The sequence below is a fragment of the Mus pahari genome, chromosome 2 (assembly GCF_900095145.1).
Source record: "Mus pahari chromosome 2, PAHARI_EIJ_v1.1, whole genome shotgun sequence".
Classification (NCBI taxonomy): Eukaryota; Metazoa; Chordata; class Mammalia; order Rodentia; family Muridae; genus Mus; species Mus pahari.
Window position 1 is genome coordinate 67,754,518 of NC_034591.1, and position 19,337 is coordinate 67,773,854.

At 42.0% G+C, this 19,337-nt stretch overlaps 2 protein-coding genes across 3 annotated transcripts in view; one reads left to right on the forward strand and one right to left on the reverse strand.

Annotated features, from left to right (window-relative positions):
• Positions 1-7,259: 7,259 nt before the first annotated feature.
• Positions 7,260-18,261, forward strand: Malsu1 (mitochondrial assembly of ribosomal large subunit 1). The gene is made up of 4 exons (XM_021189218.1): positions 7,260-7,547; positions 8,512-8,690; positions 14,625-14,706; positions 16,058-18,261. The coding sequence occupies exons 1-4, from the start codon at positions 7,325-7,327 to the stop codon at positions 16,243-16,245; spliced, it is 672 nt and encodes a 223-aa protein (XP_021044877.1). The 5' UTR covers positions 7,260-7,324; the 3' UTR covers positions 16,246-18,261.
• Positions 16,768-19,337, reverse strand: part of Igf2bp3 (insulin like growth factor 2 mRNA binding protein 3) — a 130,956-nt gene continuing 128,386 nt past the window's right edge. For both annotated transcript variants that reach the window (XM_021189206.1, XM_029534714.1), the window contains one exon: positions 16,768-19,006. In XM_021189206.1, coding sequence (XP_021044865.1) covers positions 18,908-19,006 — 99 coding nt within the window. In that variant the 3' untranslated portion in view covers positions 16,768-18,907. The remainder of the gene's footprint in view (positions 19,007-19,337) is intronic.

Sequence of the window (19,337 nt, forward strand, 5' to 3'; positions counted from 1 at the left end):
TCAGTGGTTAAGAGCACTGACTGCTCTTCCAGAGGTCCTGAGTTCAAATCCCAGCAACCACATGGTGGCTCACAACCATCTGTAATGAGATCTGACTCCCTCTTCTGGTGTGTCCAAAGTCAGCTACAGTGTACTTATATATAATAAATAATTCTAAAACAAAAAAGAAATTAAAAAAAAATCTTGGAAAGATAAGGAATTCAAGACACATACCAAAACATTATAAAAGCAAACACAAGAAGCCAATAGCCAACATCAAATTAAATGAAGAGAAACTGGAAGCAACCCCACTAAAATCAGGGGTGAGACAGTACTTGAAGTTCTAGCTAGATCAATAAGACAACAAAAAGAGATTATGGGGATTCGTATTGGAAAGGAAGAGGTCATGGTCTCACTATTTGCAGATGATATGATAGTATACTTAAGCTATCCAAAAAATTCTACCAGAGAACTCTTATAGTTGATAAGCAACTTCTGCAAAGAGACTGAATATAAATTAACTCAAAGAAATTAGTAGCCTTTCTATATACAAATGATAAACAGGCAGAGAAAGAAATTAGGGAAACACCACCCTTCACAACAGCCAAAAATAATATAAAATATCTTGGTGTGACTCTAACCAAGCAAATGAAAGATCTGTATGGCAAGAACTTCAAGCCTGTGAAGAAATAAATTAAAAAAGATATCAGAAGATGGAAAGCTCTCCCGTGATCATGGATAGGTAGGATTAACATAGTAAGAATGACCATCTTACCAAAATCAATCTACATATTGAATACAATCCCTATCAAAATTCCAAAACAATTTTTTACAGACCTTGAAAGGGCAATTCTCAAATTCATATGGAAAAAACACAAATCCAACATAGCCAAAACAAAAACTGAACTTCTGGAGGAATCACCATCCCTGACCTCAGGCTGTACCAGAGAGCAATATGGTTAAAATTTGCATGGTATTGGTACAGAAACAGACAAGTTGATCAATGGAACTGAATCAAAGATTCAGAAATAAACCTACACACCTATGGACACTTGATCTTAGATAAGGAAGTCAAAACCATACAGTGGAAAAAAGAAAGCATCTTCAACAAATAGTACTGGAGGATCTGCATATAGAAAAATGCAGATCCATCTATATTTATCACTCTGCACAAGATTCAAGTCCAAATAGATCATGGACCTCAACATAAAACTGGATACACTAAATCTCATCGAAAAGAAAGTGGGAAATAGTCTTGAACACATTGGTACAGGAGACAATTTCCTGAACAGAGCACCAATGGCTCAGGCTCTAATATCAACAATTGATAAATGGGACCTTATGAAACTGAAAAACTTCTATAAGGCAAAGGACACTGTCAATAGGACAAAATGGCAGCTTACAGATTGGGAAAAGATCTTTACCAATCCTACATCTGACAGAGGGCTAATATCCAAAATATATAAAGAACTCAAGAAGTTAGACTCAAAAAGCCAAAAAACCCAATATAAAAATGGGATACCGAGTTAAACAGAGAATTCGCAACAGTGGAATCTTGCAATAGCTGAAAAGCATTTGAAGAAATGCTCAACCTCCTTAGTCATCAGGGATTTGCAAATCAAAACAACCCTAAGATTCAACCTTACACCAATCAGAATGGCTAAGATCAAAAACTCAAATGACAGCACATGCTGGTGAGGATAGAGAAAGATGAACACTTCTCCATTCCTGATTGCAAACTTGTACGACCACTCTGGAAATCAATCAGGCTGTTTCTCAGAAAATTGGAAATAGTTCTACCTGAAGACCCAGCTATACTGCTCCTGGGCATATACCCAAAAGATGATCTACCATACCATAAGGACACATGTTCCACTATGTTCATAGCAGCCTTATTCATAATAGCAAGAAACTAGAAGCAACTCAGATGTTCCTAAATGGAAGAATGAATACAAAAAATGTGGTTCATTTACACAATGGAATACTACTCAGCTATTAAGAACAAGGACATCATGAGTTTTTCAAGTAAATGGATGGAACTAGAAAATAACATCCTGAGTGAGGTAACTCAGATCCAAAAGGACATGTATGGTACATACTCACTGATAAGTGGATATTAGCCATAAAGTACAGAATACCTATGACACACCCCATGGACCCAAGAAGTTAAACAAGAAGGAAGGCCTAATGAAGGTGCTTGAATCACACTTAGAATGGGAACAAGATGGTCATAGGAGGCAGAGGGAAGAAGGGATGTGGGTGGAGGAAGTGAGGGGGAGTGTGGAATGGTAAACCATGCCAGTGAGCTTGGTAAGGTAGAGTGGGTCTGAGTCCCGCAGACTCAGTGGGTACATACCTGAGACTTGGGTGACTCCTCACTCTGCCAAATTTCTGACCTGGAACACAAGCCACACTCCCTATAAGGAAGCATGAACACAAGTCACATAGGCCCAGAACAGAGTTCTCCATGCTAATGAGGTACCTAGAGGCCCTGAGGGTTTAGCCAGAAAGCTGCCTTTCCCAGACATTCCTCCCTGCAAAAGGTATTTAATCTAGGTTCCACCCTGAGAAGTGGGTACAGTACGGTATGCAGGAAATATAGGCTGAGAGAGTTCCTATTCTGTGTTCTGAAGGGTATGGAGAAGGTGGAAGTTCATGCCTTATGAGTAAATATTACAAGACAGTAAGCATTCTTTTGTGGGGAAACTTCTGTTAGAGCTGAGAACAGGGACTGTACATCAATTAGGTGAGTTATAGAAGATGAAGAAAACAATGTATATTCATGGTAAGAGAAAAATCCATAAAAGGGCCCCATAGCTTCTTGCAATGTATCTTGAGTCTTTAATATAAGCATTTATTCCAGATGTTGCCAAGGGTAGAGGTGACAAAGTTCACATTCTTGAACCATGCTTGCCTTGCCTCTCTGAGGCCTTCCAGCCGGACTTCAAAACGTTCTCTTAGTCTTGCTTTCCCCATAATTTCCCTTTCCATACACAGCTTAACACTCCACACCTTCCTGTGGGTCCATATCTGCTCCACTACTGGGCATGGCTGCTTGGGGAGGCAGAATGCAGGGGATTTGACTGTGCTTATCCCACACTGCTGCCTGGGCAGGTGTTGGGCTGTAGGGAAAAGTGCAGTCTGAGATGTGGTTAAGCTGGAGCTAGTTCTAGGATCCCATGCCTGTGATGAGGCTGGGGACAGTGTCTAGCCCAGGGCGAGGGTGGAGGGTGGATGGAGGGGCGGGGAGCTCCAGCTTGTCGCAGCAGGGTGATTGTCCTTAGCTTGGTAGAGGTAGGCTTGGTGGAGGTTGTGGCTGGAAGTGCAGAGAGGCCTTCTATGGGAGAATTAAGTTGTGGTTCTGTAGTTGAATGCCTTCTCCATGATTCCCCATGGAGGGTCTTGATGAAAGAGACAGTCCATGGTTCTAAACAGTTTATTGGCTGTTCATGGTGGAAAATGGATGGGTAATGCGCCATACCCACTTGTCAGTCTTTGCTACCATGTGGCTTACCCTTTATCCCACCTTTATCCTCCCCCATCCCAGTTTCACTCCCTATCACTAGATAGGAGTGAAAGAAGGACCTGGGAGGAGAGATCTAGAGAGCTCTGAATCTAATTTCTTTTTTGTTTCTTCTTTGATGTGACTACTAGTAAACCAACCTCAACTCCCCCCCACCCATGACCAACAACCACCCACCTACCCTGCCTTTCAGGGCACTAGTATTTATGTACCCTCTGAAGTTCCCAGAGTTCCAAACATCACACAGCCACAGAAACTATCTGAAACTGGCAAAACCATGCCTTCACTAGAGCACAAGGCAAAGCAACGTCAGCTGTTGTGGGCAGTCTGAGGCAGCCTCACAGCCCAAACCTTCTGGTATTAAAATGAAAACAGTTTCTTATAATATTTCTGTGCTTTGTAAAGAAACCAAAATTCCAGAATTCTCAAAATATCTTCCCCATGAAGCCAATTCATAGCACAAATACTATGTAGTCAAGCTCTACATTATAGTACTCCGATCAATGAGAATGTTAGTGAGCAAATCTTATGGTAATATTGTTTATGCAAAAGGAAACATGATATGAATTTCCTGACTGCTACATGTTTACAGTCGAGGATGAATGAAGCAGGAACACAAATAACACAATGAACAATGTGATATCAGAAGTTCAAGTTGTCATGGAAACCATGTAAATGCCCTCTATGAGACTATGGGAATAAAGGGAGGTCTGCATGTTGGTCCCAGAAGATTACAATGCCTGGTAATGTTTTAACTTAGTTTATGTCTGACATTTGTACAATGGAATTGCTTAATGGTGTCATCTTTCAGAGCCTGTTTCTACAGCTGATAATGTAAACTATACTAATTTCCTTGTGATCACATAAAGTTCTATAGCATTTGCATGAGTGGTTCTGCCTGCAGAAACACTGTGGCCTGGATTCGAACTGGAGAGCGGGAACTCCTGAAAAGGAAGAGGGCTGCGAAAAGAAACATGGAGGCCTTGGCAAAGACTTCTGATCAAGGCTCGTATCTTTATTGTCCGGACTTGCTTAAGTACAAGGAAGGGTTAGGAAGGGTTCCCAGCATGCCCCTGAGTCCTTTGAAGTTGCCACAGCGGTTCTCGCGATGGTGGGCAGTCCTCACGATGGTGGGCAGTCCTCGCGGTGGCGGGCAGTCCTTGCGGTGGCGGGCAGTTCTCGCGATGGCGGGCAGTCCGGGCGATGGTGGGTGGTCCGGGCGAACTGGGTAGCACTCTGGTATTCCTGCTGGAGGGGGAGTGGCTAGTGGGGTGGGAGACACCAACATTTGCAGATAATTCTTGACAACAAATACAAGTGAATTCACCTCTGGGGTGATCATGTGGAAATGCAGGACAGATGGCAAACATGGCAAGAAAGACCAACTTCATACCCACGGGGAAATGGAACTGAAGAAGAAGGGATGGGACTCAAAGACAGAGAAGATAACCTCATCTGTAATCATTTACTTTTCTTATGTAACAGAATGATTGTAAATATTTGTAAGTCTTTGGAGTGGTACACACAGTACATATGCTACTTCTGCATTTATTTATTTTGTGACAGGGTTTTAACGTGTAATCTTGGTTGACCTTGAACTTACTATGTAGACCAGGTTGTCTTGAACTCACAGAAATCCACCTACCTCTGCCTCCCAAGTGTGTGACTAGAGGCATGCACCACTATTCCTGGCGAATTTTTTGAATTTGATAAAACATTTCCCAACATCAATGCTTGGTGTTCCCTTTTTTCCTTTAAAGAATTAATAGTATCAAATACCTGGAGGGTCCCTACTACGTGTTTGGTGGTGTCCCACTATGTATCTGGGGCTGCTCAGGAAGCTTTTTTCTCAGGTACTTGGCTTTTGCTTTCAGTCTGTCTCCTAAGTATATGACCCTGGTCACTCCAGTGTTCTTACTGAGATGGCCTCTTCTCTGCTGTCCACTTGTAGAAACTTCATGCAAGGGCTGTAGGTGATGGGCTGACCCAAGAACAGTCCTCTATCAGGCCTTTACTCACCTGCCTTTGTCCCACTTTAATCCAGAATAGTAGATGTTCTTTGTGGGATTTCATGCATATAATGTATCTCGATTGTATCTATTCCCACATCTTACCCTTCACTTTCCTGAACATCCCTCCCTCCTTCATTTACTTTCTCTGTATAGCCCACTGAGTTTAATTAGTGCTATCTTTATGCACATGGGTGTTCATGGCTTTTTGTTTTGATTGGGGTTACAATGCTAGGCATGGATTCTCTCCTGAGAGGCAGGGTTCAAATCTAATCAGAAGGTGGTTGGCTGGCTAACCCCATAACTTATGCACTATTGAATCAGTGGCACATCTTGCTGGGCAGTGGAGTTATCACTCCACTGATGGCTTTTCTCCCAGTGACCTGCATGCCACCTCCTGACTCCATGAAAGTGGGGCAGCAGGGAAGAAGTTTTTAGATTAGTTACAGCTTGAAAACAAGGAGTGTTGGTCTTACCATCTAGTTGTGGGAGGCAACCAAAAACAACAGCCTAGGTTGTTTTTAGGTGGGTCTATAGCTGCCCTGACCAATAATGTAGGGAGGAAAGTATCTCAAACCCAGCACTGAGATTTTCATTTAATGACCCATATCTTCATTTGAAAGCAATCAACCATACCCAATGCCTCCATTCAAACATTTTTTTCTCTTTTGTATGATTCATTTTTGTTTGTTTTTAATTTTATGTGTTCGGGTGTTTTGCCTACATATATGTCTGTACAGTATGTGTGTGCACTTCATCTGAAGAGGGCATTTAATGCCATTGACATTAAATTCAGGTACTCTGAAAGAGCAGTCTGTGTTCTGACTGCTCAGCCATCTTTCTAGTTCTTGAATTTAGGGTTGTTTGGTTTTTTGTTTGTTTGTTTGTTTGTTTGTTTTTTGCCAGTGGGAAATGGCTAAAAATATTTAATTCCTATCTGACATGGTTAATTTCTGCATATTTGGAGGAGAGGAAAAAGAGGAGAGAGCTAGAGAGGGTGTGAAGGGGCTGGAGAAAGTGGGAGAGAGAGAAGGAGGGAGAAAAGGAACGAAGAAGAGGAGCAAGAGAGGTAGGAACCCTTTAATTCCTTTTAAGATGTATTTATTTCTGTATGCCTACAAGACAGAAGAGGGCATCAGATCCTATTATAGATGGTTGTGAGCCACCACGTGGTTGCTGGGAATCAATTCTCAGGACCTCTGAAAGAGCAGACAGTGCTCTTAACCATAGAGCCATAAAGATTATCTGGGCTCACTTTTTTCTCTTCCTTTTCCTCTTTTCTTTTCTTTCCTTTTCTTTTCTTTTTTTCTTTTCTTTTCTTTCCCTTTTTCTTTCTTTTCTTCTTCTTCTTCTTCTTCTTCTTCTTCTTCTTCTTCTTCTTCTTCTTCTTCTTCTTCTTCTTCTTCTNTTCTTCTTCTTCTTCTTCTTCTTCTTCTTCTTCTTCTTCTTCTTCTTCTTCTTCTTCTTCTTCTTCTTCTTCTTCTTCTTCTTCTTCTTCTTCTTTCTTCTTCTTCTTCTCCTCTCTCTGTCTCTGTCTCTGTCTCTGTCTCTTTCTTTCCTTCAAGAGAGACACGGTTTTTCTGTGTATCCCTGGATGTCCTGGAACTCACTTTGTAGAATAGGCTGGCCTTGAATTCAGAGATCTTCTGCCTCTGCCTCCCGAGTACTGAAAGTAAAAGCTTAAACCACCACCACCCAGCCAATCCATCTAAATCTCCGTTTCCGGTTACAGCCCCGCCCACTTCGTGACGCAGAATCCCGGAGCCGCCCGGAAGCTCCGCCCCCTCCACCCAGAGAAGTCGCAGCGACAGCTATGGGTCCGGGCTGGTCGCCCGCGCGGCGTCTGTGGCCGCTGCTGTGGCGCAGGGCGGCCGTCCAGAGAGCGGGCCCCGCAGTGGCTTCGGTTCCCTGGCTTCCGCGGCTGGCAGAGCGAGGGCTTCCCGCGGGGCCCGCGAGTCTGACGCGCGGCCTGCACCATGGGCCTCAGGCCGAGGAGCGGACCGCTGGCGACGCTCGCCTGCAGCCCGGACCGGCAGGTACGCGGGCAGGACAACTGGTGTCCCGGCCTGACCCAGGCGGCCCTGGGCTTCCCTGTCCGCTTCGGGGGCAAGAGAAATAGCCATTCGCGCAGACGCAGAGCTGGAAGGGATTTGGGAGGTGGTCGGCACCAACTTTGCTTTGTGTAACCGAGAGTCTTGGAGGGAGGCCAGGTACCGTGCTGTCTTCAAAATCCCAGTCGGCCGGCCACATCCGGTCATGGCATCACAGCCCAGGATTCTCACCCCGTCTCACGATCTACCCAGGGTCGTAGCAGATGGACCGGTTGGTCTTAGTGGCACTAGTCCTAGCAGCCACGTTTCTTCATATCCGCTAAAGGCAGTGGACTAGGTACTGTCTGAGAACCCGCCTACCTTACAGTATAGTTAAGTAACCTTTTTAATCTGCGATTCGATTTAACGTGTGCCCTAGGATATTGTCCTCTCCCCCAAATCATGCCGCTGGTTGTTGTGTAGCATCTCTGCATTTGCCGAGTGTCGTTCCTTTCAGTACTAGAAAATAGAAAGTCATTTGCTACTGCTTCCGTTTGGTAATCGCAGTATCCAGTGTCTGTAATCTGAGCATTCTACCTAGGAAAGCTAAGCAGTGCTTTAGGGACCTGTTGTCCCGGTTCAGTTTTAAGCTGGTTTTTGGTTGGTTGGTTTGGTTTGTCTTGAGTGGAGATGATATTATGGATTGGACCCAGGATCACGTACATGCCACCACTGAAGCACACCTTCAGTCTTTTAGTTAAACAAACAACAAACAAACAAAACTTTAGAAAATGTCTAAGTTGCTCAAGCTAGCATTGAACCTGGGATCCTCCTGTCTGGCCTGGCGTTCACCAAAGCATTTTGGATATAAAGACACAGGGGAGCAGTTCCACTGTCTCCAGGAGACAGTCTGCTTCTGTAGACAAGTGCAGGTCTCAGCCATCTGACACAAGTGTTTTTGCATTTTCAGATCACATTGGTGCCAAGTTTGACATCGATATGCTGGTTTCACTTCTGAGGCAAGAAAATGCAAGAGACATTTGTGTGATCAAGGTTCCTCCAGAAATGAGATACACAGACTACTTTGTGATTGGGAGTGGGACTTCCACCCGGCACTTGCACGCTATGGTCCACTACCTTGTGAAGATGGTAGGATGCTCTCCTTTGTTGTGAACCTTTACCTAGAGAGTGACTTGGTACCCTAGGATGGGAGTAACACACAAGAGGCTACAGAGGAAACCCACTTTCTAGAATTCCCAAGAGTGATTTTTATGGTTTCTCAGAGTAACAAAGTATTTGGGAACAAATACTTAGCTCTGTTGAGCCCAGATAATTTCTAATTCATGTCTTTTGTGACAAGAAAAATTAATAACCTGAAACAAGCCAGAAGACAGTATGAGTCTGTTCTAGAGCAGCCTCTAGCTATTGAAAGGTTTTAAAAATTATTTAAGAGATTTGGAGGTTTATTTTTATTTTTTATTTCATTTTTATTTTATTTGTAGTGCCCACAAAAGTTAGAGGAAAGCATGTCGTCCCCCTAGAACTGGAGTTAAAGGACATTGTGAGCTGCCATGTAGTTGTTGGGAATTGAGCCCATGCTATTAACCTCTGAGTCAACTCTCAGGCCCTTAAAATCATTTTGAATTAGGTGGGTGTGGTGGGACATCTTTAATCCCAGCTTCTTGGGTGGCAGAGGCAGACAAATCTGAGTTCAGCCAGGGCTACACAGAGAAACCCTGTCTGCAAAAACAAAGAATCAATTTTAAATTATATGGATGTGTATGTTTCTGTGTGGGTATATGCACATGAGTCACCAAATATGGCTGACAAACTTGGTCCTCTGCTAGAGCAGCAGCTCTCTTACCTGCTCAGCTCTTTCCATACTTTACAGCCCAGTTATTCTGTTATACTCACCACTTTCAGACACCTGATTTCCACATGTCGCTGTGATTTCTACCATACTCAGCAGCCATATAAATTTCCATAATTTCCAAAGAGTTCTGGACAGTGCTGCTTATCCTAGTTTGCTTCCTGTTGCTGTGGTAGCAACCACGATGGAAGCAGTTTAGGAACCGTGTTTTGTTTTTTACAGGTTATAGGCCTTCATTAAGAGAAGCCATGTCAGGAATCCAAGGCAGGAACTTAAAGTAGAAACCAACAGAGGGACTCCACTTTCTAGCTTGGTTAGTCTACCTTGTTCAGCTAATGTTGCCCAGGCCCATCTGCCTAGGTGTTCCCCAAACACTGTGAAGTATTGGGAAGGTAAAAGTGAAGTATATGTAGTCCTTGCCCTGTGAGTTCACGGTCTCAGAGGAAGGAAGAGGGGTCATTTTCTAGTTGGATTGAATGTGATTCAGAGCAGGAAAAAAAAAGTGTCTACCCAGCAGCTTCCAGCAGATTGTGGCGCCATTCTACAGGGGAATAGACACTCTTTGTTAGCAATTGGTCAAAGAAAAGGCAGGGAAGAACAGTTGGGGGAGCCTAGACAAGGCCTTTAAAATACAAATGGGTGGAAAACAAACCTAGTGCTATATGATAGAGTGGAGGAAATGTTTTTGTTTTTGTTTTTTTCTTTCTTTTTATTGAGACAGAGTTTCTCTGTGTAGCCATGGCTGTCCTGGAACCCACTTATACTCCGGTCTTGAACTCAAGAGGTCCTCCTGCTTTGGCCTCTTAAGTACTGAGATTAAAGGTATATGCCACCACCATCAGTCAGGTGGAGGAGCATTCTATTCTTATGAAGTATTTGGAGACAGGAAGATCAAGAAAGATGGACAGAGTTGTAAGACAGAATTTCTCAGATGTAACTGGGATGGGGGAGGTGGATGAAAATTTACCAAGGTTTAAGGCTTTTGAGTATTTAAAAAATTAGGTTTTTCAGAGAAGTTGCACAAGAGTAAAGAAGTACAAATTATTTTTACAAAATGTTTATATGAGAAGGGCAAGAATGAGTTTGACTTTTAGTATCTTCCAAATAGAATCATATAGCATTCTGCCTTTGTGACTACTGTATATCACTCAAATTGTGTTGCCAAGGATCACCTGTGTTTGGTTTTCCTTGTTCAGTGGTAGGGACTGAACCCAGGGTCTGAGTGCTGGTGCTCTGCCATAAGGCTCCCCCAGCCCAGTAGCACCCTGCTGTATGTATATACCTTCTTATTTATCCATTTCCCCGTTGATAGACACTTGGGTTGTGCCCAGTTCTCGGCTGTTGTGATTGCTACTTTAAATATGGCCGTAGAACTGTCTATTGCTTTTAACTGTGGATATGCACCTAGAAGTGGAATATTTGCTCATACAGTCATTCTGTTTTTAACTTCCTTTAATTAAAATTTATTATAAAGAACCTATGAATAATAAACACACTGTGAAATTAACCAGACTCAAAGGCTTTTATTTCCAAGTAGTCCCATCCATTGATCCTTGGGGCTAGTTCCTGTAAGTTTCAGTGTTTCATGTTTCAAATTAAAGGCTGTGGATCCATGAGGTTTTTTTTTTTTTTTTTTTTTTTTTTTAAATAAGGTGAAAGATATTAATCCAATCTAGTTTCTCTATGGTAGAAGTCTAGTTTTACCAGCACCATTTACCACTAAATCTGCCATTTCTCCAATACCTGTTTTTCTCTTCTTTAAAATTAAGTAGGCACAGCATAGTTTTAGTTCTGGGTTTTCTACTATCCCACTGATCTACACATCTATTCAGTTGTTACTATGTTTTAGATTTTTAAATTTTATGTGTATGCGTGTTCTGCTTGCTTGTATATCTGTATGTGCGCCACTTGTGTGTCTGTGCCTTTGGAGGTCAGAAGGTGGTGGTTGATGTCCTAGCACTGGAGGTCATGGGCCACCATGTGGGTGCAGGGAACTGAACCAGGCCCTTCAAAAGGAATGCATGCTCTTAACCACAGAGCCAGCTGTCCAGCTTATTTATATACTTATTGATTTTTATATGTTGAACTGATTAATCTTGCTTTTTAGCCCATTTGGTCACAATGGAATTGTTCTCCTGCACAGCCTTATCTGTTAATAATGTCATGTGTTTTTCATTTGATTAACCATCTCCTTCATTTCAAGTTCCTTTCCTTCATTTTCCTTTTGTTTTTTTTTAATAAAAAAAATTGTATTTACTTAGAAGCATTCAAAATGTCAACAAAAACAACTTCTTCTTTTTTTTTTTTTTTTTGCAATTACAGAGTGGTATTCAGTTAACAGAACAATTATCTTCCTATAAGCTGCATCAGAGACAACTGAAGATGAAAAAAATAAAACCAAACCAAAACAAAAAACCAAAAACCAAAAACCAAACTGTCTCCATATATAAATAATTTGTGCTGTGCACCAACAAGAACTTGCTTTAAATTTCCATGCCAATTTATAACCCCCAAGACTATACCAGCCAAGGTTAGTGGCTATTGAAAATACCACCAGGACAGGGCTATCTAAAGACACAGTTGGTAGTGTGTTAACTATACAAAAAGGACACTGTACAGTTTAAAAACAAATCTTACACAGCCTTACATTTCAATTTTTTTCTTTAAAAGGAGTGAGTTGTATACGGGGGGGTGTGTGGTTAAATGCTTTATAGACAAGAAAAAAACTAGAACCAACTTATTCATCATCATCTTCTTCCTCCTCCTCTTCCTCATCTTCCTCTTCCTTCCTTTTCTTGCTCTTTTCAGCCTTGACCACCCCCTTTTTCGCTGCATCAGGTTTTCCTTTAGCTCTGTAGGCAGCAATATCCTTCTTGTACTNCTCCTTCAGCTTGGCAGCCTTCTTCTCATAGGGCTGCTTGTCATCTGCTGCAGTGTTGTTCCACATCTCTCCTAGTTTCTTTGCAACATCACCAATGGATGAGCCAGGATGCTCACCTTTGATTTTGGGGCAGTACTCAGAACAGAACAAGGAGAAGGCCGAAGGAGGCCTCTTGGGTGCATTGGAGTCCTTGAACTTCTTTTGGGACAGATGTAAGTTTTCATTTCTCTTCCATAACGAGCCTTGTCAGCCTTTGTGATATCTTCAAATTTCTCCTTTTCTTTAGCATTCATGGTCTTCCACCTCTCTGAGCACTTCTTGGAGAACTCTGAGAAGTTGACAGAAGCATCCGGGTGCTTCTTCTTGTGCTCCTCCTGGCAGGTTTGCACAAAGAATGCATATGAGGACATTTTGCCTCTCGACTTCTTAGGATCTCCTTTGCCCATGTTTAGTTGATTTTCCTCCGCGAGGCACACAGAGTCGCCCAGTGCCCGCCTGGCTCGCGCTTGCCCCAGCACTGTCTCTATGGAGCTCAATGTACTGCAATGGCTGTCTTGATTGTTTTTCAATGTTTCAATCTCCTTGCTAATTTTTAGAGTTTCACCTTCAATTTAGTAACTGTTAAAATCACTTTGGAGACTGCCTTATGAAATGCTTGCATAGATTTTCTTAGTTTGTGCATCTCTTTGTTTGAATTTTCTATATCATTGATTCTTTACAAAAAAAAAAAAGAAAGAAAGAAAAAAAAAACCACTCAATTTTTTTTTTCAGGCCTTTCAGCTTTCAGTTTTGGATTCTCTTATGGGAGTTAGTGGGCTGGTATAGGTGGTGGATTTGTGTTTCCTTGTGGGTTTGTTGTGTTTAACATAGCTGTGGAATAGGTTTGCCCTGACTTCCCTTCTTCTGAGCCTGCTGGATATTTTGTTTTCCGAAACTTCCTTGAGCAGTGGTTTTTCCACCTATGAGTTGTGACCCCTTTGGGGATGTCCAATGACCCTTTCACAGGGGTCACCCTAAGGCCATCAGAAATCAGATATTTACATTATGATTCATAACAGTAGCAAAACTACAGTTATGAAGTACCAATGAAAATAATTTTATGGTTGGGGTCACCACAAGAGGAACTGTATTAAAGGGTCACAGCATTAAAAGAAATATCTGCCTGAAATTTAGCTATGTATTAGTAAAACTTGGTATTGATTGAAGAAATGGAGTTGCTAAAGTAATCCTGTCTTGGGTGTGTGTCAGCAGGACCAAGGGTGGAGCTGTATACTAAGCTCTAAGGCAGCCAGGTGGATCAGAACTGCTAAAGAAAAGATATGAAACTTCAGACCCAGTGAAATCTACCACCTGGGGTGGGGGTTATGATTATAGCCTCAGGCCCAAAGTAACCTCTGGGAGCATAGCGGTATACTCAGGATCCTGCAGTGACCCCTGGAATCTTACAAGTCAGAACTGCACACCCACACTGACCTTAGATACTACTGGAGACCATGGGCAGCTGGGAGTCAAAGTTCCTGCACTGACCGCTGAGGCTGGAGTCCTGGTTGCTGAGCAATTTCTGGTTCCTCAGAAGCTAGAGGCCTAGACAGCTGGCATTCTTTGGACCACAAGAAGCCGGAAAGGCCTGGTTATCTGGTGCTGTCTGGTCTAACTAGAGCTAAAGGCCTAAATGTACAGTGTGCAGTTTTTAACTTTTAAAAGAATTGCTATATACAATTAACTAAAATTTCTGTTCTCACTGGAAGTCAATCTATTTCCACATTCTGATGAGAATTTCCATTTTACTTTCCTGATAGTGGGCATCCATATGTGTGTGAGACAACATGCCATAGTTTAGGTTTGCATTATTAGTAATGTAATCCATCCATGGGTGTGAGAGACAGCATGCCATAGTTTAGGCTTGCATGATTAGTAATGTAATCCATTTGTGTGAGACAGCATGCCATAGTTTAGGCTTGCATTATTAGTAATGAAGTCAGTACTAGGTTTGTTGGCTGTATTATAAATTCTTTGGGAGAATGTTGAAATTTATACATTCAATGTTTTTTAGAAATCTGTTTTGTTGTTAAGAGTTGTGTTTTCTGCATATGAATTCCGTGTCAAATATATAACCTGTAAATGCTGCCATTCTGTGGTGGTCATTGAAATGCAGCCATGGAGAAAGACGGTTAGGGCAGGAAATGGTTTTCTCTAAATTATGAATCATGTGGCAGAGGATGGCTGTGGGAAATGAATTAATCCTTAAGTTTAGTCTAAGGAAACTGTCCCTAGACCCTAAGTAGGAGCAGAGACTCTCCTCTCTCCTCTAAATGCATGGCCTGTTTTTCAGTATAAACACCTGAAATGTAGAAGTGATCCGTATGTCAAGGTCGAGGGGAAGAGTGCTGACGACTGGCTGTGTGTGGACTTCGGTAAGTTACTAGAGTGCAGTTTACAAATGAATACCCATTATTTAAACCTTGTTTTCAGATGCAGAAGGATAGAAATAAAATTGAGTACATATCAATGTAAGATTTTTTTAAATTTTGTTTCATGTAATAGAAGTTTGATTTGATTATATCAGGTAGTATTAGTCACATTGAAAGTTTTGTGTACCCAAAGAACTCTGGACAATACACTCTTGGTAGAACACATACTGTATGCCTTGTAAGGACCACACAGATGAGTAATGGTGTATTAATATCAGTTTCAGAACACTGTCTAGCCAGATATGGACTACTAAGGGAAAACAGTTGCTGCATGCCTACTCTGGGCCAGGAGGCAGTCATCTGAGAGTCTAGCCTACTTGCAACCTTTCATAGGATTACGATTGCTATGGTGAAACACCATGACCAAAAGTAACTTGGGGAGAGAAGGCTTTGTCTCATTCACAGTTCCGTATTACAGTTCATCATTGAAAGGAGTTGGGGTAAGAAGGTACCTGAAGGCAAGAGCTGCTTCCTGGCTTGCTCAGCCTGCTATCTTATAACCCAGGACCACTGGGCACTAATTAAGAAAATGCCCTATTGGCTTCCTTATAGCCCAATCTTCTGGAGGCATTTTCTCAGTTAAGGACCTCTCCTTTCAGTTGACATGAAACAAGTTGTTATTCCAGTTTCATGAAGACAAGACCATTTTGGAAAAGCATAGTGCTTCTTGAGCCAATGGCAGTGACCAGTACTGTAAACTCTACTGGCTCCCTGAGCCTCAGAGCGCATAAGGTAGACCACAGGCTAGATGGCACATAAGTAGGGACAAGCAGGCTTTTTTTGCTGTGCTGTGAGATAGGAAGGCTGTAAACCAGGGTTTCTCAGCTTTGTCACATTCCTGTTTTTACTGTGTGCTTGGGGAACATCTTGTGTAGTGCAGGACAGGATGCTTATTATTAGCAGTATCCACTCTCCTCTTTCCAGTCAAAACAAAGATGTCTGTGGGTATGAAAGCATTGCTGCCTTGGAGGGAAGCCCTATCTGGTAGGACTATTGACTTTGAAAACTTTGCTCACACGATGTACAGAAAAGTGAAACCTGGGAGGCAGATGTCGCAGGGTATGACCAGAGGAACCTGACAGACCCATCATGCATTCCCTGGATTAAAGTTAACAGCCATCATCCATGCTACTTGACGACCTCATTTTCATGCTAAGTGGCAGGTGTTCTGACAAAGCCACAGCATCACTTTGCAGGAAGGGCTCTACCATTTGCCCTTCTAAGGAGTTGAAGGTGAGGATAAAAATATAAGCAATGGATTTTCTTCATTGTAATTTTTATATGTTCCTAATAGGGAGTATGGTGATCCATTTGATGCTTCCAGAAACCAGAGAAGCCTATGAATTAGAGAAACTATGGACTCTACGTTCTTTTGATGACCAGTTAGCTCAGATAGCAGCTGAGACGTTACCTGAAGACTTCATTCTTGGACTAGAAGATGACACTTCATCCCTGACTCCAGTGGAGTTCAAATGTAAATAAAACAAAGTTAATGCCATTCTTTACTTGGGTATGACTGAGCCATCTGCTTGGTCACTACAAGTTCCTGTCTACCTCTTGAACACTCATGCTGGTAGCTCAGACTAAAAACCAGTAATTCAATCCCAGTTATTCAGCATACTGTCTTTACTCTTGAAATTGTAGCATGGTGCCTCCGGTAGCACTGATCCCAGGACTGACTCAAGTTCTCTGTTTAGATTATCAGCCTGCCTTCCTTCCCCAGTTTTCCAGAGATGTCTGAGGGAGATAGTAAGTAGCTCGGTGCTAGGGTACAAGAATAACATTTCTATAAATATGTGGCACAAGTACAATTTTTATATTTAGAACATTATGGAAAGCCATGTAAATCTGTAGATCTTAGTTCGTATTAATTAAATAGGACAACCAAGGTTCACATTCTTGTGCCAAGGGCTGAAAAAATAACTTGCTGGTAGGTTACTGCTTACTGTAAGATATCATAGAAAATAACTCAAGAACACTCATCTGAAAACATACTACAGAAGCTGTGGTTTATGATGAAAACTTTATTCTGCATCAGGGTACCTGGAAAATGAAGCTGCATTTGGGGCACACTACAGATGAGAAGTGATCTGTATATGGTGAACACAAAACACAATTATAGAGTTACTCAGTACCAGGTACTCCAGACTACCAGTGCTTAAATGAAAGTAAAACATGATTGGCCACTCTAAAGGCTAGACATGAAATATGGCAGAATTGAAACCAACAGATAGAAATGTAGCACCTGTCAGTTTTTTAAAAAACAAACACTGGAAAAATCAAATACTGAGGAAGAGCTCTGGCCTTAAGCATATCTCCCCTGAGATCCAAGCAGGAGAGCTGGTCACATTTTTTTTAAGCAGTTTAAATCCATCATATCAAAATGCTAGATGAATTCAGTTGTAAAAAGGGGGCACTTTTTGGCTAAAACTACAAAATAGACTGGTTTTATGAAAATGTTTAGGAATTCATTTTCACAATGTCTAAATGATATGCTGATAATCAGAAAAACTTAAAGGCATGTTAATCCTGAAACATAAATGAGGCAAAGTGATTTTCTGAAGGGTTACATAATACCCTCAAGGTCAGTGTAATATGACTGTAACCACATTATGAACAAAGCAACAAAAACAATTCAGAAAGCAGCATGGCCTTGAGGATCACCCACACCTACACGTATCCATACAGGGCTTTGCCACTAAGTTGAGGAAGGGCAAAGGGAAGTCCGATGTTTCCACAGTCTGAGTTCCCAAAGCCGTTTGCTGGATCCCCTACCTTGACTCACTGTCAGGTAACTGCAGGGTAGACAGAAACTCTGCTACATTTCATGGAAGAGTTTTGGAGGACTTAATTCTTCCACTGTTTAAAACATCTTTAAAATAGCTTAGGTTTGCGACAGTGCCAGGCACAAGGAGATGGAGCTCTTGTTGCCCTTCAGCCCAGTCACACTACCTGACTCCCCCTGGTCTTCACAAAGCAATCCTTTCCATGTCTGCTCAGAGTATGGTCTGATTGCAAGTGTGTTGGCAAACTGAGCACCTGGTGAAACAAACTCAAGCTGATTTTGTTTAAATTCTGCATTTCTTCACTGACATGAATTTCTTTCTTCCTTTTCGTGGTGACAGTCAAAGCACAAAGCATTTGCAAATTCCCACACATAGCTAAACACAAATCCCCAAGTCTCCTGGAGCCCTGTACACTAGCCGTCCTTTACCCTAGCCGTCCTGTACACTAGCCGTCCCGGACCCTGCCACCACTCTTCTTGGTCAGCACCGTCAACAATCTTCCCAGATAGGAACAAAGGAGTACATGGTATTGCTGTTCTTTGAGAATAGGCACTGCTCCTTATCGTTGAACATTTAGTGGACTTTCCAACTACTGTCAAAGGCTCAAAAAATGCAAAATTATTTTTCCAACCTTACTCTCACCAGCCAGACGTAAAATTACTTTTTCAATTACTTGCCTATCAGCTGATAACTGTTAAATTTTATTTATTTTTTTTTTTAAAAAACGGTTGGAGTTTTTATAAAGTATATAAAATTTTCAAAAAAGGAATAATTTTGCTTTTAACTGTATTACTGAATACCTGAGGTAGTTGAGTAAAAATGCACGTTTAATACCCTGCCAACAGCGGCTGGCACTTCCCTTAGGTTATCCACATTAGTGTTAGAGAAACGGGAGACAACAGCTCTTCTAGTCTAAAGGCTTAATGGTATGTTCCTCTTGACAATTCTACTTTGATCCAATTTCAACAATTGGACTTAGGAACAATCTAGTTTTAAATTTATTTGATAAATTTAGTGAATGTACCATTTATGCCAATTTCTGGCATTATAGAGGGATATTAAGAAAAACTAGCACATTTGTTATACTTTGATATCACAAGGGAAGTGCAGAGTTTTCTTTCCCTACCCCCCACTTTTTTTTTTTTTTTTTTTTTTTTAAAGCTGGGTGTCATATATTTCAGAGAGCATAAAGTATACATTCTCACAGAGACAGGAGTTCGAGTTGCCTGGTCCTCAGGAACAACCAGCTAGGTAAAAACTCGTGCATGTGATTCTGGATGGGTCAGCACCCGTCTGTTGGTTAAGCAAATCTGTCTTTGGTTTGGCATCTGCCTCTGTGGTGGCTGTCTCCTGAGCCTTTACTTCCGCCTTGACTGAGGTGGTCCACTCTGCAGAGCTTTCTGCTGTTGGTGCTGCTTTACCTGAGTCAGAATTTCCTGAATTTTCCTCTGGGCAACCTACAAAAGGACAGAACTTTATAGAATCTGCACAGTCCAAAGTTACTAAGTTACCGCAACAACATCAAGTTGAAATCCTTGTGCCCAACTTAACAGTGTGCTGGGTGAAAGGAAAACTAGATGTGCCAAGCACAGCCAGGCTCAGTGGTGCATAGGACAGAAGCTGAGGTGTGGGGGTCTCTGGAGCCTAGAAGTCCCAGGTTAGCCTGGGTAAAAGCAGAAACAGCACACTTCAACACCACACCCAACCCTGACCCATGAGCACCATGAGCAGCAACAGCACACTTCAACACCCCACCCAACCCTGACCCATGAGCGCCTGAAGGCTCAC

Coding starts and splice junctions, on each gene's coding strand:
- Malsu1 (XM_021189218.1), top strand. CDS start 7,325: ATGGGTCCGGGCTGGTCGCCCGCGCGGCGTCTGTGGCCGCTGCTGTGG. Junction 8,691..14,624: donor TCCACTACCTTGTGAAGATG/GTAGGATGCTCT, acceptor CCTGTTTTTCAG/TATAAACACCTGAAATGTAG. Junction 14,707..16,057: donor CTGGCTGTGTGTGGACTTCG/GTAAGTTACTAG, acceptor TGTTCCTAATAG/GGAGTATGGTGATCCATTTG.